Raw genomic sequence first — 20,885 nt, 5'->3', positions numbered from 1 at the left:
CTCTCCAGGCAAGTCACCTGAAGCCAGATGGAAGAGTTTTATAAATGACAGTTTCTGATCAGCTCAGGGCAGCTGAGAACCACAAAATTCCCAACTTGGCAATCAGCCCACAGGGCACAAGCTTCAACAACAAATCCACCTGAAGTCATGATTCTTCTACTCTATTTTCAGTCTTTTTTCTAATTAGTTAATTAAATTAATTAATTTTTTTTTCTAACAGTGACAGAGATTTCTAAAAAAAAAAAAAAAAGGAAAAGGAAAGAAGTGAAGGGAATCTAAATCCCAGTTTTCTTTGTTGTCACACCCACAGAAGGGAGCACCAGCTCCACCCAGCAAATCCCAGCAGCCACATTCCCCAGGCAGGAGGGATCCTGCATTGCCTGAGAAACACAGGGAATTCCCCCAAAAATGTTGATTTTTTTTGCCACAGAAATGAAATGGGAGGACTCTCTGCACTCCAAGGAGCAGCAAACTGACACTGAGTACAACCACAGCCCTCCTCAAGGATGGAAAATCATCACTGAAGCTAAAAATATTCCTGCAGCAGGCTCCTTGTGGATTCTTGCTGTACTCTCAACTTAATGGTTTTCTTGAGGGTTTTGCAGCAGAATTAAAATAATAATAATAATTGAAAAAAACCTATGTTTGCTTATGCACTGATCAAACCAGCACAGAACACTGTGTGCCTGTATTTTCAGCTGGAGGAAAAAAAAAATCAAAACACTGGGAAGATTCAATATTTATGTAATGTTTTATGGAAGTTCAATAGAAAAGTCCAATATAATTTCCCAATTAAAATCACCTGCTAGTTGACTTACATCCATTACTATTATCTCAAGGCACTGCATTCTGAACCTGTTCACACAACAGTGTTATGTGAACATGCACAGGTTAAAAATTAGTAATTACTGTCTAGACAATTCACTGTTAGCTATAGTCGACTGAATATAATGAATAATTTATTTGATTAATTTTGCATTCCTTTTTCCCTCTTTGTGAATTGATCATGACCATGGAAAACTTGAAAATGTGCTCATTTATCAGAGTTATTTTCTGTGAATAATTCTAAGCCTGAACATTTTTTTCCACAAAACAAACTATTCTTACTTGTGGACTGAAATTCTCATTTGGGGATAGAAATTATGGAGACCACTGGGATTGTTCCTTTTTGCTTAAGCAGATCATCATGGACACAGCAGCAGTGCTCAAGTGCTTTTGCAAAAAAAGAGAACCCAGACAGTTTGATGCTCATTTTGTTGTATAAATTACAGAATTAAGAAAACTTATGCAACTGATAAGCAATAATTAATACTTAATTTGAAATTACAGATGAAGGGGGAGATTCCATCATTATTACTTTGAGGTTAAAAGCCCACAAGGAAAGGGGGAAAATCAGAAAAAGCTGAGCTGGGGGAACACTGGAGGAGGGACTTGCAGGAGAACACTGCAGGAGTCCATCACCCCTCACAGGGCTGGAGAGCAGCTTTTAACAGGAGCCAGAAAATATTACAGGGTAAATATTCCTGATTTCCATGGGCAGGGTTGGATTGGGGAGGCAAGACACTCAGCCACCACCACAGCTCCCTGTTCTGACACGGAATTTAACAGAGCGTTTTATCCTGGGAAATCTGCTCCTCGTTAGGTGAGCTCCAAACCGGAGGCTGGAACAACGGGAGGCTTTGACTGCAGGGAAAATGCCTTTGGACATCCACACACTCAGGAATAACCGACCCCTGATGAGACACAGGGATCAGCTGCTCTCTTTCCACTTCCATCTCCAGCACGGGGAGGCACAGTGAGGCTGTTATCCCACGCCTGGAGCTCCGGGATGCTGCGGGTCCAAACATTTTCCTTCTATCCAACTGGATGCTCATGGCTCCTCCTCTTTGGCTGGGCCAAGCCAACACCACGGGAATTCTCTTGCTCCTGAGCACCAGGAAACAAGAGGAGGGAGAAGGGTGTGTGGAGGAATGGGGATGGATGAAGTTTGGTTTTTTGGGGTTGTAGTTTCTAAGTTTTTCCTCCCGGTCTTTACGGCAACCTTAAGGGACACATCCCAGGCAGCAACAGCAAACACTGGCTGTGATCAGTGTGGAACGCAGGGCAAGGAATTGAGGAGGGCAGGAATTTGGAGAGCAGGAACTGAGGAAAAATGGAATTGAGGAAAAATGGAATTGAAGAGAGCAGGAATTAAGTGGGGCAGGGATTGAGGAGAGCAGGAATTAGAAGAGATGGAATTGAGGAGGGCAGGAATTGAGGAGAGCAGGAATTGAGGAGGGCAGGAATTGAGGAGAGTAGGAATTAGGAGAGATGGAATTGAGTAGGACAGAAATTAGAAGAGATGGAATCGAGGACAGTGGGAATTAGGAGGGCAGGAATTAAGTGGGGCAGGAATTGAGGAGAGCAGGTTTGGGTTCTCTCCCAAGCACCAGCGCTGCAGCCTCACCAGTGCTGCTCTCACGGCTCTGAGGGTTTGGGCAGTGATATTCCCAGCTGTGGAGAGCAGCTGGAATGAGGAGAGTTGTTGCCATTCCACTGCATTTACCAGCCCAGAATTCCAAGATCCCAGAGATCACGGAATCTCTGCAAACCTTGTTAACTTCTCCTTGTCGTTTTCCCCACATTTATGTGATGGCCAACATTTATATTATGGCCAACATTTCACCCCTTGAAACTCCCTGGAGCTGTTTCTTCCCCTCCAGCCACAGCAGTGACTGCATTTATTCCCTCTGGAACACCTGGAATGGATGGATTTGGAAGGAGCCTCTGATGGATTTTGAAAGAACTCACCAAAAAAAAATGTCAACCAGCACTTTGAGAACTGCTAATTCCCAAACTTCGGAGCTGAGCAGTGCAGAATATTCCACAGCTGTCCCAAAGCTCCAGGTTCCTGATCACATCAATAAAGCTGCAGCTTAGCATTTCCCATAAAGCTGAGGCACCTTTGCAAGAAATTTCTTCACATCCAATAATAATAATGACAATAATAATAATAATAATAATAGCTGCTTATAGGCTGCATTACAGCTTCTAAAGCTCTCAGATTGCTGCTCTGATCCGTCTTCATGCTGCTATTTAAATTTAATTTTTTTAAAAAAATAGAAAATACAGGAAAAATAATTCCTAAGCCTAACTGAGACCATGTAAATCAGAAATAACTAGACTGAGGTCAGTGACAGCTTTGAACAGGAGTTGTGCAGAACACAAATGACTGTTTAGAAAAGAAAGGTTTCATCGCAGTATGCTCATAAAATATTATATTATATTATTATATTTACATATATACACACACAAAAAGTTAATTTATGTAGAAAGGACTCATCTTTCTGTACATCTAATAAATGCAGGCTGGCTACCAAATATTCCTAATAATGCTTCCTCTCCAGCCAGCAGAACAGCTCAAAAACAAACATCATTTTGTTCATGTGTGTCCATTATATTGGTGTGCTGATTTAATTAACAGTAATTTCGGTATCTCAGACATTTTTTTTTTGCTCTGTTTTACAAATGATGCCCTTTTGATGAGGGCTTTGGTTGGAATTCCTGGCCAATCAGCTGTGGCCCAAGACTGGAATGCTAATTGGCAATGAAATCAGAGTGAGCACACTGGAAAAACTTACAGACGAGCCAAATTCTTGGGTAATTGTTCAGGAACACGAAGAGGGGATTTTTTTGGGGCAGATAAAATAAAAGCTTTTGCAGCTCCCTCCAGCAGAGTGGAGGGTGCTGAGCCCTGCTCACAGCCCTGGAGGCAGGCTCAGCTCTTCCCACCAGGATGGTCACTGTGCCCCCGTTCCTGCCCTGCAGGAGCTCCCACCACTCCTGATCCTCTCAAGGAACCCCTCCCTCAGCTCCTGAACTCCCCAGCAGCAAATTTGGCATAAAAAGGAAGAAGAGCTGATGGAGCAGAGGTATCCCCAGCTGGGCACAGGACGCCTCCCAGCATTTCCCTCTGCACATTTATTATTGGAAACACTCACTTCTAGCAAGGATTTAGTGCCTGTGCACCTCTGGAGAGGATTTTCTAAGAATAGAATGTCCCCATGGATCAAAGAGACCTGAGATCACTCTGGCTGCAGCAGTGGCTGTGTGTCCTCCTACCCTTGATTTATGGGCAGCACGTTGCCTGCTCCAAACCCAGCTTTATTTAGAACCCCCTGACCAGAGCTGCTCCAGATCCTCATCAATCAGTCCCAAATCCCAGCCTCTTGCCCAAAACGGGCTGCGTGGTGCAGAATCACTCTGATCTGCACCAAGAGCTGTCCCCAGAGCTCTGCACTTTGAGCAGGAGCAGTGTGTGTGCCAAAGGGGTTTTCATCCCAGGAGCAGCATTGGGTGGAAGCAGGGGGACAGGAGCTGGGAGCAGGAGGGGACAGAAGTCCCCTTTGTCTGTCCCCAGTGTTGTTTGGCTGGGGGATCACAAATTAACTCCAAAACTGCATTTTACATCTAGAAACAGAGGAACAGAGGAAAGAGGAACAGCAAGACCAGACTTAGGACACCCAGGCCACACTCAGGACACAAATTTAGGAGATGGCACAGACAATCCTGCCCCATCCCTGAGCTGGGGAATGCTCAAAGGGCAAATATGGGATAGAAAAAGTCAACTTGTGTGGTCAAATCACTGTAATTTGGGGAGCACACGTGGTGCTGGGAGCAGCAGGGGCAAGAGAAGTCCCTTTTGTCTGTCCCCACTGTTGCTTGTCTTGGGTGATGAAAAATCAGCTCCAAAACTGCATTTTACAGCAAGAAGAGGAGCAACAAGGACACATTTAGGACACAAACTTAGGACATGGCATAGACAATCCTGGCCCATCCTTGAGGAATGTTCTAAGGACAAAGACGGGACAGGAAAATCCAGTTTGCAATGCTACAATCCACAGGGGAATCCCCTGCACTCATCCAAACTGCAAACAGCTGATAATGTGTGGGCAAACCACACATTTGTAATTTGTAATTTGGGGAGGTTCACAGTGACTTCCAGGAGGTGGATTAGTGGGAAATGCTGCCTGGAGGACTGGATCCCAAAAGATCTGGAGCATTTGGCATCAGCTTTCTCAACATCTTCATGAATATTTTGGACTCTTGATTGTAACGAGTATCAGCGAGTGTATCAAATTTCATGAAAAGCAAATTATTGGTTCACAGTGGAATAACATGGTGCTTTACTCAAGCAGGCATAAAACACGAGGATGAAAACCTCATATAATCTCCAGCTATTGTCATTCAATGTTTATCATCCAACACAGCAGAATACAATTCTTATCTTTGATGGATGTGGCACACAATAGCTGTTTTCTTGAGTGCATCATAAATATTAATAGTATTCTCACGGAGCTTCTTAAAATTTGTCATGTCACATTTGCTTTCATGGAAACATTCAAAATGCCATTATTTTTGTCTCACCAATGGCAAATTTTTTTCCTTTCATTTTTTTCTTTTTCACTCTTGCAATGAAATGGGAGAGGATGTTTAATTGGGCAAAGGGGAAAAAAGGGATAATGGTTCATATTGAGCCATTCCAAAACCTACTTCAGATGCCCAAAATTAGACTGAAAGAGGAAAAAAAAAAAAAAAAGTGATATCCTTTGGAAAACACAGTCCAGTTAAAAAATGAGACACTTGATGAAATTGAAGAGATTTGTCTGGAATTTCATTTTTGGAAGAACACTGAGGAGAAATGCTGACACCACTAAAACATCCCCAGTCTGCCATGGTCAGAATGGGACATTTCACTCAAAAAAGAGCTTTTTTTTTTTTTTTTTTCTTGCAAAATAGAATATTTGTACATTATTGTCTACACATCCTGGGCTGCACCCAGAGCAGTGTGGGCAGCAGGTCAAGGGGGATAATTCTGCCTTTTTGTTCTTGTGAGATCCCACGTGGAGAGCTGCATCCAGCCCTGGGGCCAGCAGCACAAGGACATGGAGCTGCTGCAGAGCCCAGAGGAGGCTGGAGCCAGGCTGGGAGAGCTGGGAATGTTCACCTGGAGATGGGGAAGGCTCCAGGGAGAGCTGGGAATGTTCACCTGGAGAAGGGAAGGCTCCAGGGAGAGCTGGGAATGTTCCCCTGGAGAAGGGAAAGGCTCCAGGGAGAGCTGGGAATGTTCACCTGGAGATGGGGAAGGCTCCAGGCAGAGCTGGGAATGTTCCCCTGGAGAAGGGAAAGGCTCTAGGGAGAGATGGGAATGTTCACCTGGAGATGGGAAAGGATCCTGGGAGAAAGCTCAGAGCTTTCTTTCCAAGTTCTCTCTTTCCAGGAGAGCTGGAGAGGGACTGGGGACAAGGGCTGGAGGGACAGGACACAGCTTTGAGCTGAAAACAGGAGGTTTAGATGGGATATTGGGATGGAATTCCTGGCCGGGAGGGTGGGAAAGCCCTGGAATAGAATTCCCAGAGCAGCTGGATCCCTGGAAGCGCCCAAGGACAGCTTGGATAGGGCTTGGAGCAGCCTGGGACAGGGGAAGGCGTCCCTGCCATGGCACTGGCTGGGATTGAGTGTCCCCTCCAACTCCACCCATCCTCTGATTCTATGATTTAATCAAGTTGGATCAAACGCCTCATTTCTACAAAGAAGCAAGTTTTTCCTGCTGTTAAGCAGCTTTGATGGCTAAAATGGCTTTTCAGGCTGTGAGATCACAGGGCTGAGATCCCCTTGTTCAGCCCATGTTCATTCCTCACTTCTGCTCCTCACACATTTCCCTCCCAGGGTATTTCAGAGTCAAAACCTTCCCCTGGTCAAACTTTTAATAAAACCTTCAGCATCTTGTGTTTTGGTTGATGCGTTGCAAGAAATCTTTTTAAAATTTCATCTTTCTCCATAAAATTCACCCCGTGGTTTTTGTGGGGGTTTTTTTTGAGCAGCCTGACAAAACAAAACCATTTAATTCTCTACAACAATTAATGTGGAGATGGGAATAATTGCACAAGATCCTATCTCTGCCACAGAGACATAAAACACTCGCTGTGGGCATGGGAAATAAAGTAACACAAAAGAAGAATCTCTTTTCTTCCTATTCTGCACTCTCTCCACAGTAGTTAATTTGCTCTGAGTACAAAATCAATCCTTCCAATGTGGGATTTTAGGAAAGCTCAAGGCTTCAATCCTGCTGCCATTAATCAGTGTTAAAATTCACCCTGAAATCTGTGAGCCACAGATTCCAGTTTTATTTAAGAACAATGTCGATAATCCCTAATATTTCTGGGATGAAGATCTACTCTAGATTGAATTTACATTTAATTTAATTTTTTTTCTGTGAAATGACAAATGTTGGGAAAGACAAAATCCCATTCTGGGCAGGTTCCTTTGCATGCAAAGTACAACAGAAAGGGACTGTTCAAAAGGAACTGCAAAGCCAAAGGTCAAAGTGATTTCAAGTAAGAAATATGCATTAAGAGCAATGGATAAACACATCGGGGACAATTTTGCACATAAATGCATTTAACCAACTTCTGAAAGATGTATAAATCATCTGGGTTTGCTGGAAATGACTGGTCCTATCCTGTTTTTTTTTACTACTTCAGAATCAAGTGGGTTTGGTTTTTATACCCAACCCCAGAGCAAGCAAAGGAAAAGCTGTAAAACCTGACATTTCCCTTTTAGTTTAAAGTGCAGGTGAGCTGCTGTCTAAGTCTGGGCCAGCTTCCACCTTGGGCTGAGTGTGCTCCTTTAATCGGTGTCTAAATACAAAATTCCATTAGCAAACCATGATTTCTGTAGGGAAAATAAACCCCTTAAAGGTTTTGGTGGTTTGTTTTTTTTTTTCTCTCAAACAAATCAGCCAAGTGTTGTGCTCAGCAATCCTCTTTCAGCCTCAGTCATAGAAATAGGCACATTTAAGGACAATTTTTCCATGTTTTCTTGTCTGGCAGCAACCAGAAATGCAATTTTCCAACCTCCCATTTAAAGGAAACCTCACCAGAGCAAAGCCCAGCCCTCTCTGTGAGTGACTCATTAGGTCAGGAAACCATTACCAGACCAGGAACTCTCATTTTTGGGGAGAAGGAAACAAAATTCCTGAAGACACAGCTCAAATAGTTGTAGGGAAGAGAGAACTGTTTGAGGCTGAGGGGCGCAGAGTCCTGGGGAAATCCTGATTGTTGCATTTGGAATGATGACAGTCTGGGACTCACAGTTCCATTCCTCCACCAGAGAGGATTTTGCAGCATGGGCATCTCAAAGAGCAGGGCTGCCAAGTCATCATTTCCCCACAGAAGAAGACAAAAAAAGGTATTATATTGCTATTATTATTATTATTAAATCTATTGTTCCCCAAGCCTTCAACCTCAGCTGGAGATTTCTTATAAAAACCAGTAACAATCCATCTCTTCAATGTCATATCCTTTACTTTAACTAAGTTCCTGGTTGCCTGGAAACTCTCTAAAGACCTGGATTTTAATTTTTTTTTTCTCTTTTTCTTTATATTTTTGCCAACTGTTAGTTAGGTAACAGATTAATTAAATCGCAGTTGTTTGTGACAGAAACCTGGATGACAGACTCAGAGCTGAAGTGTTTGTTTCCTGCATCCCAGGAGTGTCAGACTCCACTGACGACCTTGCTACCAGCAACTTTCCCCAACTGTGGGAATTGCAGCTTATGTCTGCTTTTAGATGAAGAGCAATCACTGAGAATTCTAGAATTATATCATCACTGGACAGAACAGATTTATCTGTGCTATCAGTTTCTGTAATTAGCAGGACGTCCACTTCCACTTTGCAAGATTACGATATCACATTTTTTTATATTAAGACAAATCAAGCTGTCTAGTTTAGATCCAACTTTAGAATGTTCTGCTGGACCTTCTGGATGCCTAAAACACACCTTCTGCTGCATCAGACATCAACCAGACTCGCAGCTCCCATCCTATTTCAGTGCCACAAACCTTGTTTGAAAATAATCACCTGCTGTGTTTAGAGTCAGCAATGGCAGCAGCAGACACAAGAAGAATGTCAGGTTTTTTTTTCCCCTGATTTTCAGTAGCACAACAAACAGAGGAGCCAAAAAGAGCTCTGCCTGTGCTTTCCTCACCTTGAGTTGTTATTCACAGAATAACAATATTCCTGTGATTCACATTATTCTGTTTTTCCTCACCAGATCTGTTACTCCGCTTTGTTTGATGGGAATGGATCACCTTAATTTTGGGGAGAATGAGTTCCATGTGTTAAACTGTGGCCCTGATATTTCTGGGGCCGAGAGATTTTTATCCTGCTGCCAGCTGCTGACTTCTTCCTAAGGAAAAATTTCTCAAGGAAGCTTCTTCTCAAACCAACCTTGGCCAACAACTCTCCTTTCTCCAAACCACCTTTCTCCAGGTGTTTTGCTGTTTCTCTGGTTTAACCCCTGGGATCAGAGAGGTGTGGTTCCTATTCCCCAGCCATGGTCAGTCTGTGTGGGAACACCTGATAAAAGGCACTCAGAATTATTCAATAAAGCCTTTTTTCTGTGCTCTTTGCCTGCTGAAAGATTTGGAGTATTTCCTGTCCTACAAGGACGTTAACCTGGACACTGGATATTGGAAGAATCAATCAGCAGAAATGTTTATCGCCAACAAGAAAAGCAGAGAAGCTCCCAGGAGCAAAGGGGCCGATGTTTGCACCTGACAGTGGATCCTGGAATTTAACCCAGAGTTGGTGCCCCACAGGAGGATGGTGCAGCCACAAACCTGCCTGGATCTCCAAACTTCCCTCCTCAGCAGCTTTCGGAGCCATTTTTACAACTAAAAACTCTCAACAGCTTTTTATCTCAAGAGGTTATGACAAAAAAAACTTTGCATAAAACTAAATATTCCTTCTACTCTCCTCCAAAGAAACCTCCAGGAGTCAAATATTCCAGCTTTTATTTAATCCTCCCATCTCTGCTTTTTTGCCTGAATTAATTCAGCCTAAACAAAACAAGAGTTTAAGTGACAAAACAGCATTTACAGTCTTCAAAGACACTCATCCCTGCTGTCACTTGTTCTTAAAGATATAAATTCTATCTCTTTTCTAACCAAAATAGTTTTTAGAGATAATAAGCAAGAGCACTGTAAGATTAAGTGTTTCCAAAAGTACCTTTAAGAATATAAAAAGGGATTTAGAAGTCATTCAGAAACAGGTAAAACCCAAGAAGAGTGGCTTCATTTCCACTTAATTTCCTATTCTCATCAAGCTTAGTTTATTCAGGTCTGATTAATTAATGTCTGCAAAGAGTTCTGAAAATATAAAACACTACATAAATACTAAATAATAATAGAGTACTTAAGGAAAAGCTCATTTGTTAATTTGCATGGAGTTTTAGGAATTAGCATTCATTTACTTCCCCTGTGCAAGCAGCCCATCCAATCCCTTTTAGCTCTTCGAGTAGAAAATACTTTGGCAGCTACAGGATGATGGATCCTCGTGTATTTTATGTGTCCCAGGTCACAGAAAATTGCTGACATTGGGTGTTTCAGTCACTGGGAGCTCAAGGGGCTGGGCAGAACAGTGAGGTGGTGCACAAAGCGGATACTCCTTCAACGTGAAATTTTGGTTTAGTTCACCTCGTTATTGCAAAAGTTTTATTTATTTGCATATGCAGAATTCATTGAACGTGGCCGTAAATACAACTGAGATTTATTAGAGGAGGGTAATTCCAATGGAAATGGATCATTTGGGAATTAAAGTTTGGTTTTGCTTTGCAGGATTTCCCAGCTAAATTTCTCCACTGGAAAGAAATTTTCCTCCTTCATGTGCTGCACATTTTCCTGCCAGTGCTGGTGCCATTACAAGAATCTTTCCTTGGTTCTGGTTGTGCCAGTGATCATGCAGAGGAAAAACCCCAATATTTGGTGGTTATTTGGCGTGACAGAAAGAAAATCAGCACAGACCAACTCAGAAAGGAAGGACAAATGTTCATGAGGAAGTAAATAAAAAAGGGTGGGTGCTTCTGAGGGAAGTGCTGAAACATCCTCTGGATGTTCCTCTGGTTTTACACCTGAATCTCCCCACTGAAATCCTTGTCCACGTGTAAAACTCTGGTGCTAAAATCTCCATCAGGCCCAAACACAAGTCAAAGGTCCCTTCTAGAAAAGCTGCCTCTGATTTGACCAGGATTTATTTAAAATAAATCATCAGCTTCAAGCTTTCTGCACACGTACACCTTAAACCTGCTGGACACCTCCATCTTCAGGAACTATTTTATCCTTTATCTTCAGGAAGTATTTTATCCCTTCTGTGCAGCTCAAACCAGACCTTTTATTAAACTGACCCTTTGCAGCTCACTGGACTGTTCTGGCTCTTTTGGGGAAAAGCAGAGCAGCAAACAAACAGCCCAGTTGTTTGGTTTAGCAATGAAATTTCCCCCACATGCAAAGCTAATTTATTTCGTTGCAAATGTCCCCACTAATGACAACATTTACCCTCAGAGCTGGGCCGTGGCAGTCCCATTCATCCAGGAGAAGACAATGGCTCCAGAGGAGCAATTTCCATGTGCCAGGCCAATAACCCACAAACGGGGAAGGATTTTCACAAAAGACCCAAATGGTTTCCAAGGAGCCATTAGGGCACATCAGGTAAATAAAATATTATTGAAATGTTTTTTTGGGGGTTTGGTTTTTTTGCATTTAAATCACTTGCAGCAGGTGCATAGGAAGCAGCTTATAATAAAAAGGCTGCCATTCCCTGGAATGCTAACGAGGATCAGCGGAAACATTCAGGGAAAGGGAGCAGCAGCAGGTCCTTATCATGGCAAAAGGAACAATTCCCTAAAAAAATTCAGGGAAAGGGAGCAGCAGCAGGTTCTTACCATGGAAAAAGAATGATTCCCCCAGAAACATTCAGGAAAAGGGAGCAGCAGCAGGTTCTTACCATGGCAAGGGGAAGAATTCCCACAAAAATATTCAGGAAAGGGGAGCAGCAGCAGGTTCTTACTAAGAGGAGCAATTCCCACAAAAACATTCAGGGAAAAGGAGCAGCAGCAGGTTCTTACCATGGCAAGAGGAACAATTTCCACAAAAACATTCAGGAAAAGAGAACAGCAGCAGGTTCTTATTAAGAGAACAATTCCCACAAAAACATTGAGGAAAGGGGAGCAGCAGCAGGTTCTTACCATGGCAAGAGGAACAATTCCCAGACACAAAAGAGTAGGAGCAGGTTCCTACTATGGCAAGGGGAGCCATTCCCACAAACAGGAGACTAGGAGCAGGTTCTTACCATGGCAAGAGGAACAATTCCCACAAACAGGAGACTAGGAGCAGGTTCTTACCATGGCAAGAGGAACAATCCCCACGAACATGGTGCGGCTGACGAAGATCTCAGAGACCACGAGCTCGCTGACGGAGTCGTCCCGAGGGTATTCCACCTGCCAGGTGATCTGCTGGGCCCCCGCCGGGCTGCTGGCGTTGTCCACCTCAAAATCCATCTGCAGGATCTCATAGGAGGTCATGTTAGCCCTGGAAAACGAGGCAGAATTCCCCACAGGTCACTGGGAGGTCGGTGACAAAATGGGGGTTTTTATTTCTCTTTCCTGTTCACCAGGAAGATTCACAGCTAAATTCAAAATGCAGACTTGAGACACTGACAGAAACCTAAATCAAAGTGCTCAGGGAAAACTGCAGAACTTTCTAAGGAAGGTGAAGCTGTGTCTTTTAGTTTCCTGAAATGGAGATATTTTCCCCATTAAACTCAGGCATTCATTCTCCATAATCACAATGAATTTACAGAATAAGCCAGAAACCCTTGGAAAAGCATTGCACAGATGTTGCTAAATTATTTAATATACCATTATTATAATTTTGATGCTGCAAAACAACAGAGTACTTGGCCATTCCTCATGTTCTACCAGAAATGAACTCTCGTGGAGGGAAGAGATGTCTTTCAAACCCAAACTGGTCTTTATCTCAGTGAAAAAATGGATTTGCAGAAATTATACATGACAATAAATGAGGGGTAGATTATCCCTATTTTCAATTCATGACAACATTCTCCTCGTCAGTGGTGCAGACTTGTAATTATATGGCAATCATATATTTCTCATCTGGAAATAAAAGTTTAAAAGTAAAGGAATGGATGTAAATGCGCAGCATTGCAGCCTTCAGAACTGAATATAAGAATTAATTCTGCTTTCTTTCTCCACAGCAATTCTTATCACTTTCCTCAGGTCCAAAGCTATGTAAATATTAATAATTAATCCTCAGGTTAGAAAAACAAACCTTGTTTTTGTGTTACAGAGAAGCAAACAGACACCAAGATTTAACCAACTGCTCTTATCCACAGCAGGGATCTGTTTAGAAAACAGCCCTTTGCTCATCCAAACTTCCCCAAAAATGGAGGTGTTTTACAAATCATGCAAAATTTACACACAAATATTTAAAAATAATTACAAGTTCCTGCCCCAGACAGACCCTGCAGTGTGGAGAGGGGATGGGAAGTCTCTGATTGCAGAGCCAGCTGCTTCTTCTGTTGGAGAAACATCCCATTTTATCAATGCTGCTTAAATTTGGGGGTAAAATCTAAATTTTCTGTATTTCAGGCCAAAGGTACATCCATTCTCTGTGTCCTTCCCCAGAGCAGCCATTCCAAGAGCTGTGCTCACAGGAAGTTTCAGCTGCTGCTGCAGACAACAGAGACTAAAAACATCCTTTTCCCTCTTCCCAAATGCACAGAGGCAGAATCTGGGTTTGCCATATGTTTTTGAAGGAGAATTGTAAAGGGGAAAAAAAAAAATCTGAGCGAGAATTATTGATTTTTGTGTTTTCTTTCTGACAACAAACAACCTAAACATATGCTTCAATGCCTGGAGGATAAATATTTTCCATGCTGAGAGAAGATGATATCCACCTCCAGGCAAAACTAGAAGCTATTAAGGCATCTTTTGTGTGGCCAACCAGACAACCAGCAAAAACCTTTTAAGATAAATTTTATTGCATAATAATAGGGATGTAATTAAACCATTTCTGTTAAAAACATAAACTCAGCTTCATAGTTGTTTTTTTTTTTGTGTACCACCTCCAGCAGTTTGTTTTATCTAAATCGTATAAAATTAATTTGCTCACAACACAGAACTAAAATTTACACTAACTATGGATTTAGGTATTGAGCCTGTCAAGGTATGTTTAAGTCTGCAATTTCACTGCAGTCTGTTCAGGCCACTCACAAAAACAGCAGCCAGCAGTGGTAAAAACTGAGAACAAAAACCACCAGTGGAGGATTTGGGTACAGAGGCACCAATTAAATAACAGGTCAGGTTAGTCTGCAGCGACAAATCCATTCCCTGACTGGCCTTTCTTTGAGTTCAGCCCACCACACCTTCAATTATTCCTTTTGGTTTTTTTTTTTTCTTTTTACACATCCAGAAAGAAACCACCACCGTGGGTTTGTATCTTACCCATAAACCTTCCTCAGAGGCAGCTGCACTAACAGTGAGCTAAAACAAAGCTGTCCTCCCAGGTCTCCATGCTGACTCCAAAAACAACACCAAAGGTTTGTCAGAGGTTTTCTGCTTTGCCTCATATCCAGTGCTGCTGTTCCATGACACATTAATATTAATTAAAGAAAGCTCCATTTCTCTCCTGGGCTTGTGCTGGAAGAGATGGCCTTGAACCATCTTTCACCTCCAGAGCCTCCCCGGAGTGCACAGCTTTGGCAAGGCAGGATCCAGCTTCCTGCACTCTTATCCCCCAGCAGGTGAATGAATTTCCTCTAAAATTCTGGTCTTCTTTTGTCCTCTTCAGAGACTGAGCCTTGGAGCAAGGCCAGGTGCTGTGGGATCTGGGACACCGAGCGCCCCACGGATGAATTCACCCTCTTTGTTCTGAGCTTCTTCCCCAGGTTACAGCCGTAACAAACTCAGGATAAAACCTGAAAAGTGAATTTCTTTCATGTTCAGACCAGTGCTCACCTACTGGCTGCTGCATCTCTTATCCTACAGAGGTTTCCTGGTAGAAAGACTGGTTTTACATTCATAATTCCTGCAATTCATTAACCTGTAATACCGTGTGTGAGACCACTGCCTTTTCCCGCTGAAATGGATGGAGCTTGCTAAAGTAAAACCAGAGATAAATTAAACCATAATCAAGACCTCAAATGTCAGCATTTACCTATGTCAGCTCCATTAGCTGATAAATTCCCATCCCAACAGCTGCATTTAAATGTCTCTGCTGGCTGTAACCCTTTTGAAAAGCAGGTTGTTGCACTCTGCCGTGGCAAACCTTCAGCTCTGGCTCTGATTTGTGACTCTGGGGGGTCAGAACCATGGTTTTGGTAACCTCTGTCCATCTGGTGAAGGCAAAATGCCAGCAGAGGGAAAACCCACCAGCAGAGAAGGCAAGGCCTGTAACTCACGCTGTTATCAGCCATTAAATCCCCTTAAACCAAACTTTATCCTATCAAGATTTTTTTTTTTCCCAGCTTTTCCTAGAGACTCATTTCATTTTGCTCTCAAATAAGTTTGAGCTCTTGGGGAGAGTCTGATGGAATCCAAGGACTATAAATCACTTCTCCCTTCCACGTTCTTTCCTCTCTTTTTAGTTAAATATTTCTATTGTCCAGTGAAGTTTTTTCCCTGGTTTAGGATTTTGCCAAACTCTGGTTTAGAGAAGCAATAGAAAATAAAAAGTCAAAATTACTTTTATAAAAAAAGATTATTTCCTGCAAGCACAAGGAAAAGACCTTATAATTTTAGGCAGCTGGCATGCTTGCTAATAAGTCCATTTCTATGGAAATGAGTTCATAACTATTAATTTTGCCTGCTCCTGATCTATTCTTGATGAGCCTTTCAAATTTAGAAAAGCGCTTCATGATTCTCTCAATTTGGTAATTACTAACTCCCTTTGATGAATCCAGCCCAGTGTTTCAGACATGAGACATTCATTACACATTTTTCTCTCTGGTGAGAGGAGAAAGGAAAAAAAACAAAAAGAAACCCCATGGGTCTTTTTGGATTTATTTCCTCTCACAAACTCCTGTAAGTAGGTCCTCTTCTTCAAACGGTGATTGATAATCCTATTTGCCTACCTTCACCATCCTGCCTCTGCTGGGGGCTGGAAGAACGCCCAAATCCTTGAGATTTGTGCTCAATTTCCCATTGTCTGGCCTCATCCCTGTCCATATGATCAGGCCTCATCTCTGCCTGGTGCATTTACCCTGTCCCAAAGAGCCCAGCCAAGCTTTGTCACAGCCCCAGCCCAGCCTGGAGGGGAGCTGGAGCACAGAAAGGCAAATCCATCCCCAAGAAATCCAACTCGAGCTCCAGCCAGCTCCAGGATAAAGGAGGTGTCGGGGCAGGAAAGTGTTGCTGAGTCCCAAAACTTTCCCAACACACACATCCAGTGGTGACGTGGAGCTGAAGTTTATTTCTACAGAATAAGAGATCACTGTGAGGGTCCTGATGTGAGAGGTTTTAACCAGCCCCACGAAATCCCCTGACACTGAAATAACAACTGGATTTGTCCGAGCCCAACGTGGAATTATTGAATCAATGGAATGGTACCCAGTGACTGACTTCACGGCATTCATTTACCTTTATTTACCTTCAATAAACAAAATGATTCGTTATTAAGGAAGATTTGCACGGCTGACCAAGCTGAAAGGGCTGCCCCTGTGTTTGGGGAGAGAATGAGGGAGGCAGGGTGGCATTTCAGGGCACTCTGCAGTGCCACACTGAGCTCTGCTGGCTCCCACTCACGGGTCAGCAACGATGGAGTGGATAAAAGTCCCACCCTTTTATTACTGCACTCGGCTGTTACAGGAAATCACGAGCTCCATTCACTCATAAAATAACATTTTCAGTAAGTGGCAATTTGTTTATGAGGCTCACAGCAGTGTAAACAATGCCCTCAAAAACGGAGCAGACACGAGGTATTGGAAAATAAATAAATGTGGGGTATCGTGTTGCTGGAGAGTCTTTTCCAGCCTGATAATGGCCGGTTCTTATTCTGACAAATTGTAACCAAATTCAATAAGAATTCAGTGACCTTAAAATTACCAAGGTACATTAGTTTATAAAATACTTCAGTGAAAAAGGTCTCACTCCTTTGATCTCAAGAGGATTAATCTTGTAAGTATAGTTTATTGAAGAGCAAACACTTACGAGAGGAGGCTTTTCAAAAACTGATTGGAAATGCTCAAGACCCTAATTTCCTGCTGGAGTCAAACGAAGCAGCAGATGGCCAGGACCTCTCAGGGAAAAGATCCAGACTAAAGGTCCTGCCCTTCTCCCCCTGAGGAAATTAAGATCCTAGCAGGCTGAGATGAAGGAAATGGAAGCAAATCCCTTCCAAGGGCGGTGTGAGATTTGTGAATTATGAAGATCTGCACATAAATTTTCCCTTTCTGCCTTGCTGAGTGCTGCCCTCCTGCCCAGGGCCACCTCCTGAGAGGAGCTGCCACCTCCAAACCTGGGGCTCCTGAACATCCCCCAACACCTCTCTGAGGTGTCACCACCAGCTTTGACTTGATAAAGGATGGCAAAACCTCAACCCCTTTTCTCCCAGCATGAATAATTCTGATGAGGCTGTAAGGGCACAAAGCTGCTAACGGAGAACTTGCTTCGTTGTCCATGTATTCCCAATTTTTTTTTTTTCCTGGTGCCTGATCTTGTTTTTTTTTGCACTGCCATAAAAATTCCTGCTCTTGACAGATGTACAGGCAAAGAAAATGGCTGCAGAGGATAAACCCAAGCTGCTAAATCCATTAAGAATGTATGGATTGACACAGCATGTTTTAATAATCCAGGAAAAGCCATGAAAACAACAAAGAAAATACATTTTTTTGTTCAAAAGACCACCAAGACCAGGTATGATGATGTTATTTTGCTTAGCCAACATTTTCCCACAACCGAAAACAATAAATCTGGATAATGAGCAAACCTTTTAAGCTCCTCAGCTTCTCCACTGCCAATTCACAACTGTGCTGCTCACTAACAATGTGCAATAACTTCCACTTTATTTGATTTTATCAACATCATCATGACAACCCTGGAGACAAGCGAGACAATTGCTTCAATTATTTTTATTTGCTTGCACCCCTGTGACAGTGCACAGAAATGCTTCTGGTAAAAGAGTCCTCAGATACTCTTTAAGTCAACCTTTAACAAAACAACTTTTAGGACTGAACTCGGGGTGGGGGTAATTGGTGAGCTCCATCAGTGACATTGCTGGGCCCATTTGTACCTTTGTCATTACTCTCCCCTTCTGCAACAGCATGCAATCTTTTGGGGCTTCAAAAAACAAAAAAAGCCTTTTGATTGCACTGGAATATTTTTCTGACTCCTATTTAGAAGTTCTTTATTGCTGCGTTGTGTATTTCTTAAAATAAAGATTCTCTGTCAGGAGGAAGCTTCTTGTTGGGAAACACAACAAAAAACATCCAGTGAGAAACTGGGGCCAGGGTTTAGCTGATGTTGGATGCAAATATAGAGGGAGCCATTGTTGTTTTAAAAATAAGAATGATTTCATGATGAATAAAATGCTGAAAACTATCCAGTTAATAAATATCAACAGCCCAAATGGTGCTTATAAATTTTTCTTTAACCATTGTGAAATTCTTGCATTTTCACATGCCATAATCACATGGGCTGTTTTCAACATTGTTGTGAAAGCAGCTTATAAAGCAGAGATGAATTTTTAAATAACCAATGGCTGAAAATTAAAGATAATCAATTCAGTGTCACGAGAAGCTCTTTGCGGTGGAGGAAGTCTCTCACAAAGATCTCTGCAGACTCTCCAAAGGTCTTTAAAAGAAGCAGAGTGCAGCTCAGGGGATCTGGATGACCCAGGGCACGGGAAACTCCAGCCAAGTTGAGTGTGAAGAATGCAGCAAACATTTCACCTCAGGGAAAACACAGGGGAGGCACAGGGGAGTGCAGAGATAGGAAATATTCCCTGGAAATCCTGGTGACACTGGGCTGTCCATATGCCACCACACAGGCAAACACCTCAGTTTACTGTCCCCACACCAGGCACCAGCTCAGCACAGCTGCAGGTGCTCCAGTCAGAGCCTTGGTCCTCCCCAATAAACTATAAAATGGGAGGCAGGCCACAGTTTAATTTATTTGTGCCTCTTCCAGAGTTACTGTGAGCCTCAGGAGTGATTGTGCACGGCAGCTCCTGGACTGAGGCTCCTGAGTTTTGTATTTACCAATCCTCACTTGGTAAATACACAGGTTTTGTATTTACCAATCCTCAAAGGGCTTCCTCAGCTTCCCAGGCGGAGGGGAGACCTGGGGGAAGTGAGCTGGAGACACCCTGACCACACCTCCAGCAAGATTCCTTGGTATTTTAAACACTTTACTATTTACTATTTTAATATCAGCATGAGGTGATCAGACTTTTCCGTATGCACCAGTCCCATGGGAAAAGAAAAACCCTCCCAGGACTAGGAGGAAGCTCCTTGCACTCCAGTTGCTGTTTTGATTTCAGAATTACAATTGAGGCTGACAGCTGAATCTCCCTGGGGAGAAAATATCAACCAGAGGGGATCTAGAGATGCAAATTCCCCACGCTCTGAATTTCTGAATGAAAGCAGAAGGGAGCCTGTGACATGAACACACCTGGAGTGCTGCAGGATTCCCAAACCACACAAATGGGGCTCTGCCCCTGAGCATTCAAAAAGCCCCATTCAACCCTTTGCTCGAGGGCAGGCTGAGTAAATCACTGAATAACACAATGCCAAACAGCAAAAACAATGGGAAATTAAAAACCAATCCCTGTTTTTCTTTCTACAGCTCGCCAAGGCTGCACAGAACTCATAGGTCTGCTGGAGAAGCTGCTGTGATGCCATCTTCAATAAATAATTAGAGAAAAAAAATCAAAATAGGGGCACGGCAAGAATTATTTCATTCCTCCTACATTCTCTTCAGCTCCAAACAAGTTTAAGCACTTGATTCACTAGACTTGGCTTTCTCTGAATCCAACTCACTCTTGGATGGAGAGGGAATGTGCAGGGCGTCCTGTGGCTCACTCACACTTGTGCTAAGAAATAAATGTCCATGGCAACATCCTCAAAGCAGCGAGGGCAGGGAGCAGGGCAGCCCATCAGCATCCTCACAAACCGGACCTCCTCCCTCCCCACTTCCCTGACGGACACATGGAGTGCACAAAATGGTTTCATTCTAAAGGCTGATAATTATGTTTCACAAAAGAGTTTTAAGCTCTTCCCCTCGCTGTTGGTACCCACTGAACAGGCAGTAAAAACATGAAAGTGAAACTGGCACAGAAACATCAGTTTCTCGTGTTTTAATTAATAAACAAGGATTAATTTATCCAGCTGAGCAAACAGAGGGTGGCTCAGGGTCTGCATTCAGTGTAGGCACAGAAAGAGCCATCTGCAGTAAGTCTGCACTCCATCCATTGAGCTTAAAGTCCTGATCTTCACACCAGAACTGAAAGCGAGAGACAAACAAAGATTTCCAATGCCAGTCACCCCATTAAAAGACTCTTTTTGTCCTAAAAATGAATCTGAATTTTCCTAGACGTGCAAAGAGAACTCCAAATAACAAAACGCAGAGGGGTGGATTTAATGTTCCTCCTTTTAGAAATCATTCCACGATTAGTTTTAATGGCACAAGAGTAAGGTCAGCACCTCAGACACTCCATAACATCTCCAGGTCACCTTTCCAAAGGGCAGCCACGACCTTGGCACACTCACAAGACAAGGATTTCCCAGCACAGTGACAGCTCGAGGGGAGCTGCTGGGACATTGCTCCAAGCCAAGGTCACACCGCGAGCAAATGAGTGCAGGCATGAGGGAGGAATAAGGGAGCTTCATTAATTCAGCCCCTGCAAGTGAATAATTAGAAAGGGAAGGGGGAGAAGTGGTGTTCCACCCAGCCCCTCCCACCCGTGGGTTATGTGGGAAAAGCCAAAACATCGCCCCAAAACTCCATCGAAAGGAATTTCCTCAGCAGTGAAGCCTTTAACAACCTGAGATGGA

At 43.0% G+C, this 20,885-nt stretch overlaps 1 protein-coding gene across 1 annotated transcript in view; it reads right to left on the bottom strand.

Annotated features, from left to right (window-relative positions):
• LOC136369100 (transmembrane protein 132B-like) overlaps nt 1–20,885 on the bottom strand; it is a 231,911-nt gene that overhangs the window by 60,998 nt on the left and 150,028 nt on the right. Inside the window, exon 4 of the mRNA XM_066331749.1 lies at nt 12,220–12,406. Coding sequence (XP_066187846.1) covers nt 12,220–12,406 — 187 coding nt within the window. The remainder of the gene's footprint in view (nt 1–12,219; nt 12,407–20,885) is intronic.

This window comes from Sylvia atricapilla, chromosome 17 (genome assembly GCF_009819655.1).
Source record: "Sylvia atricapilla isolate bSylAtr1 chromosome 17, bSylAtr1.pri, whole genome shotgun sequence".
Classification (NCBI taxonomy): domain Eukaryota; kingdom Metazoa; phylum Chordata; class Aves; order Passeriformes; family Sylviidae; genus Sylvia; species Sylvia atricapilla.
Note: the sequence above shows the minus strand (reverse complement) of the source record. Positions and strands in the feature narration are given on the sequence as shown.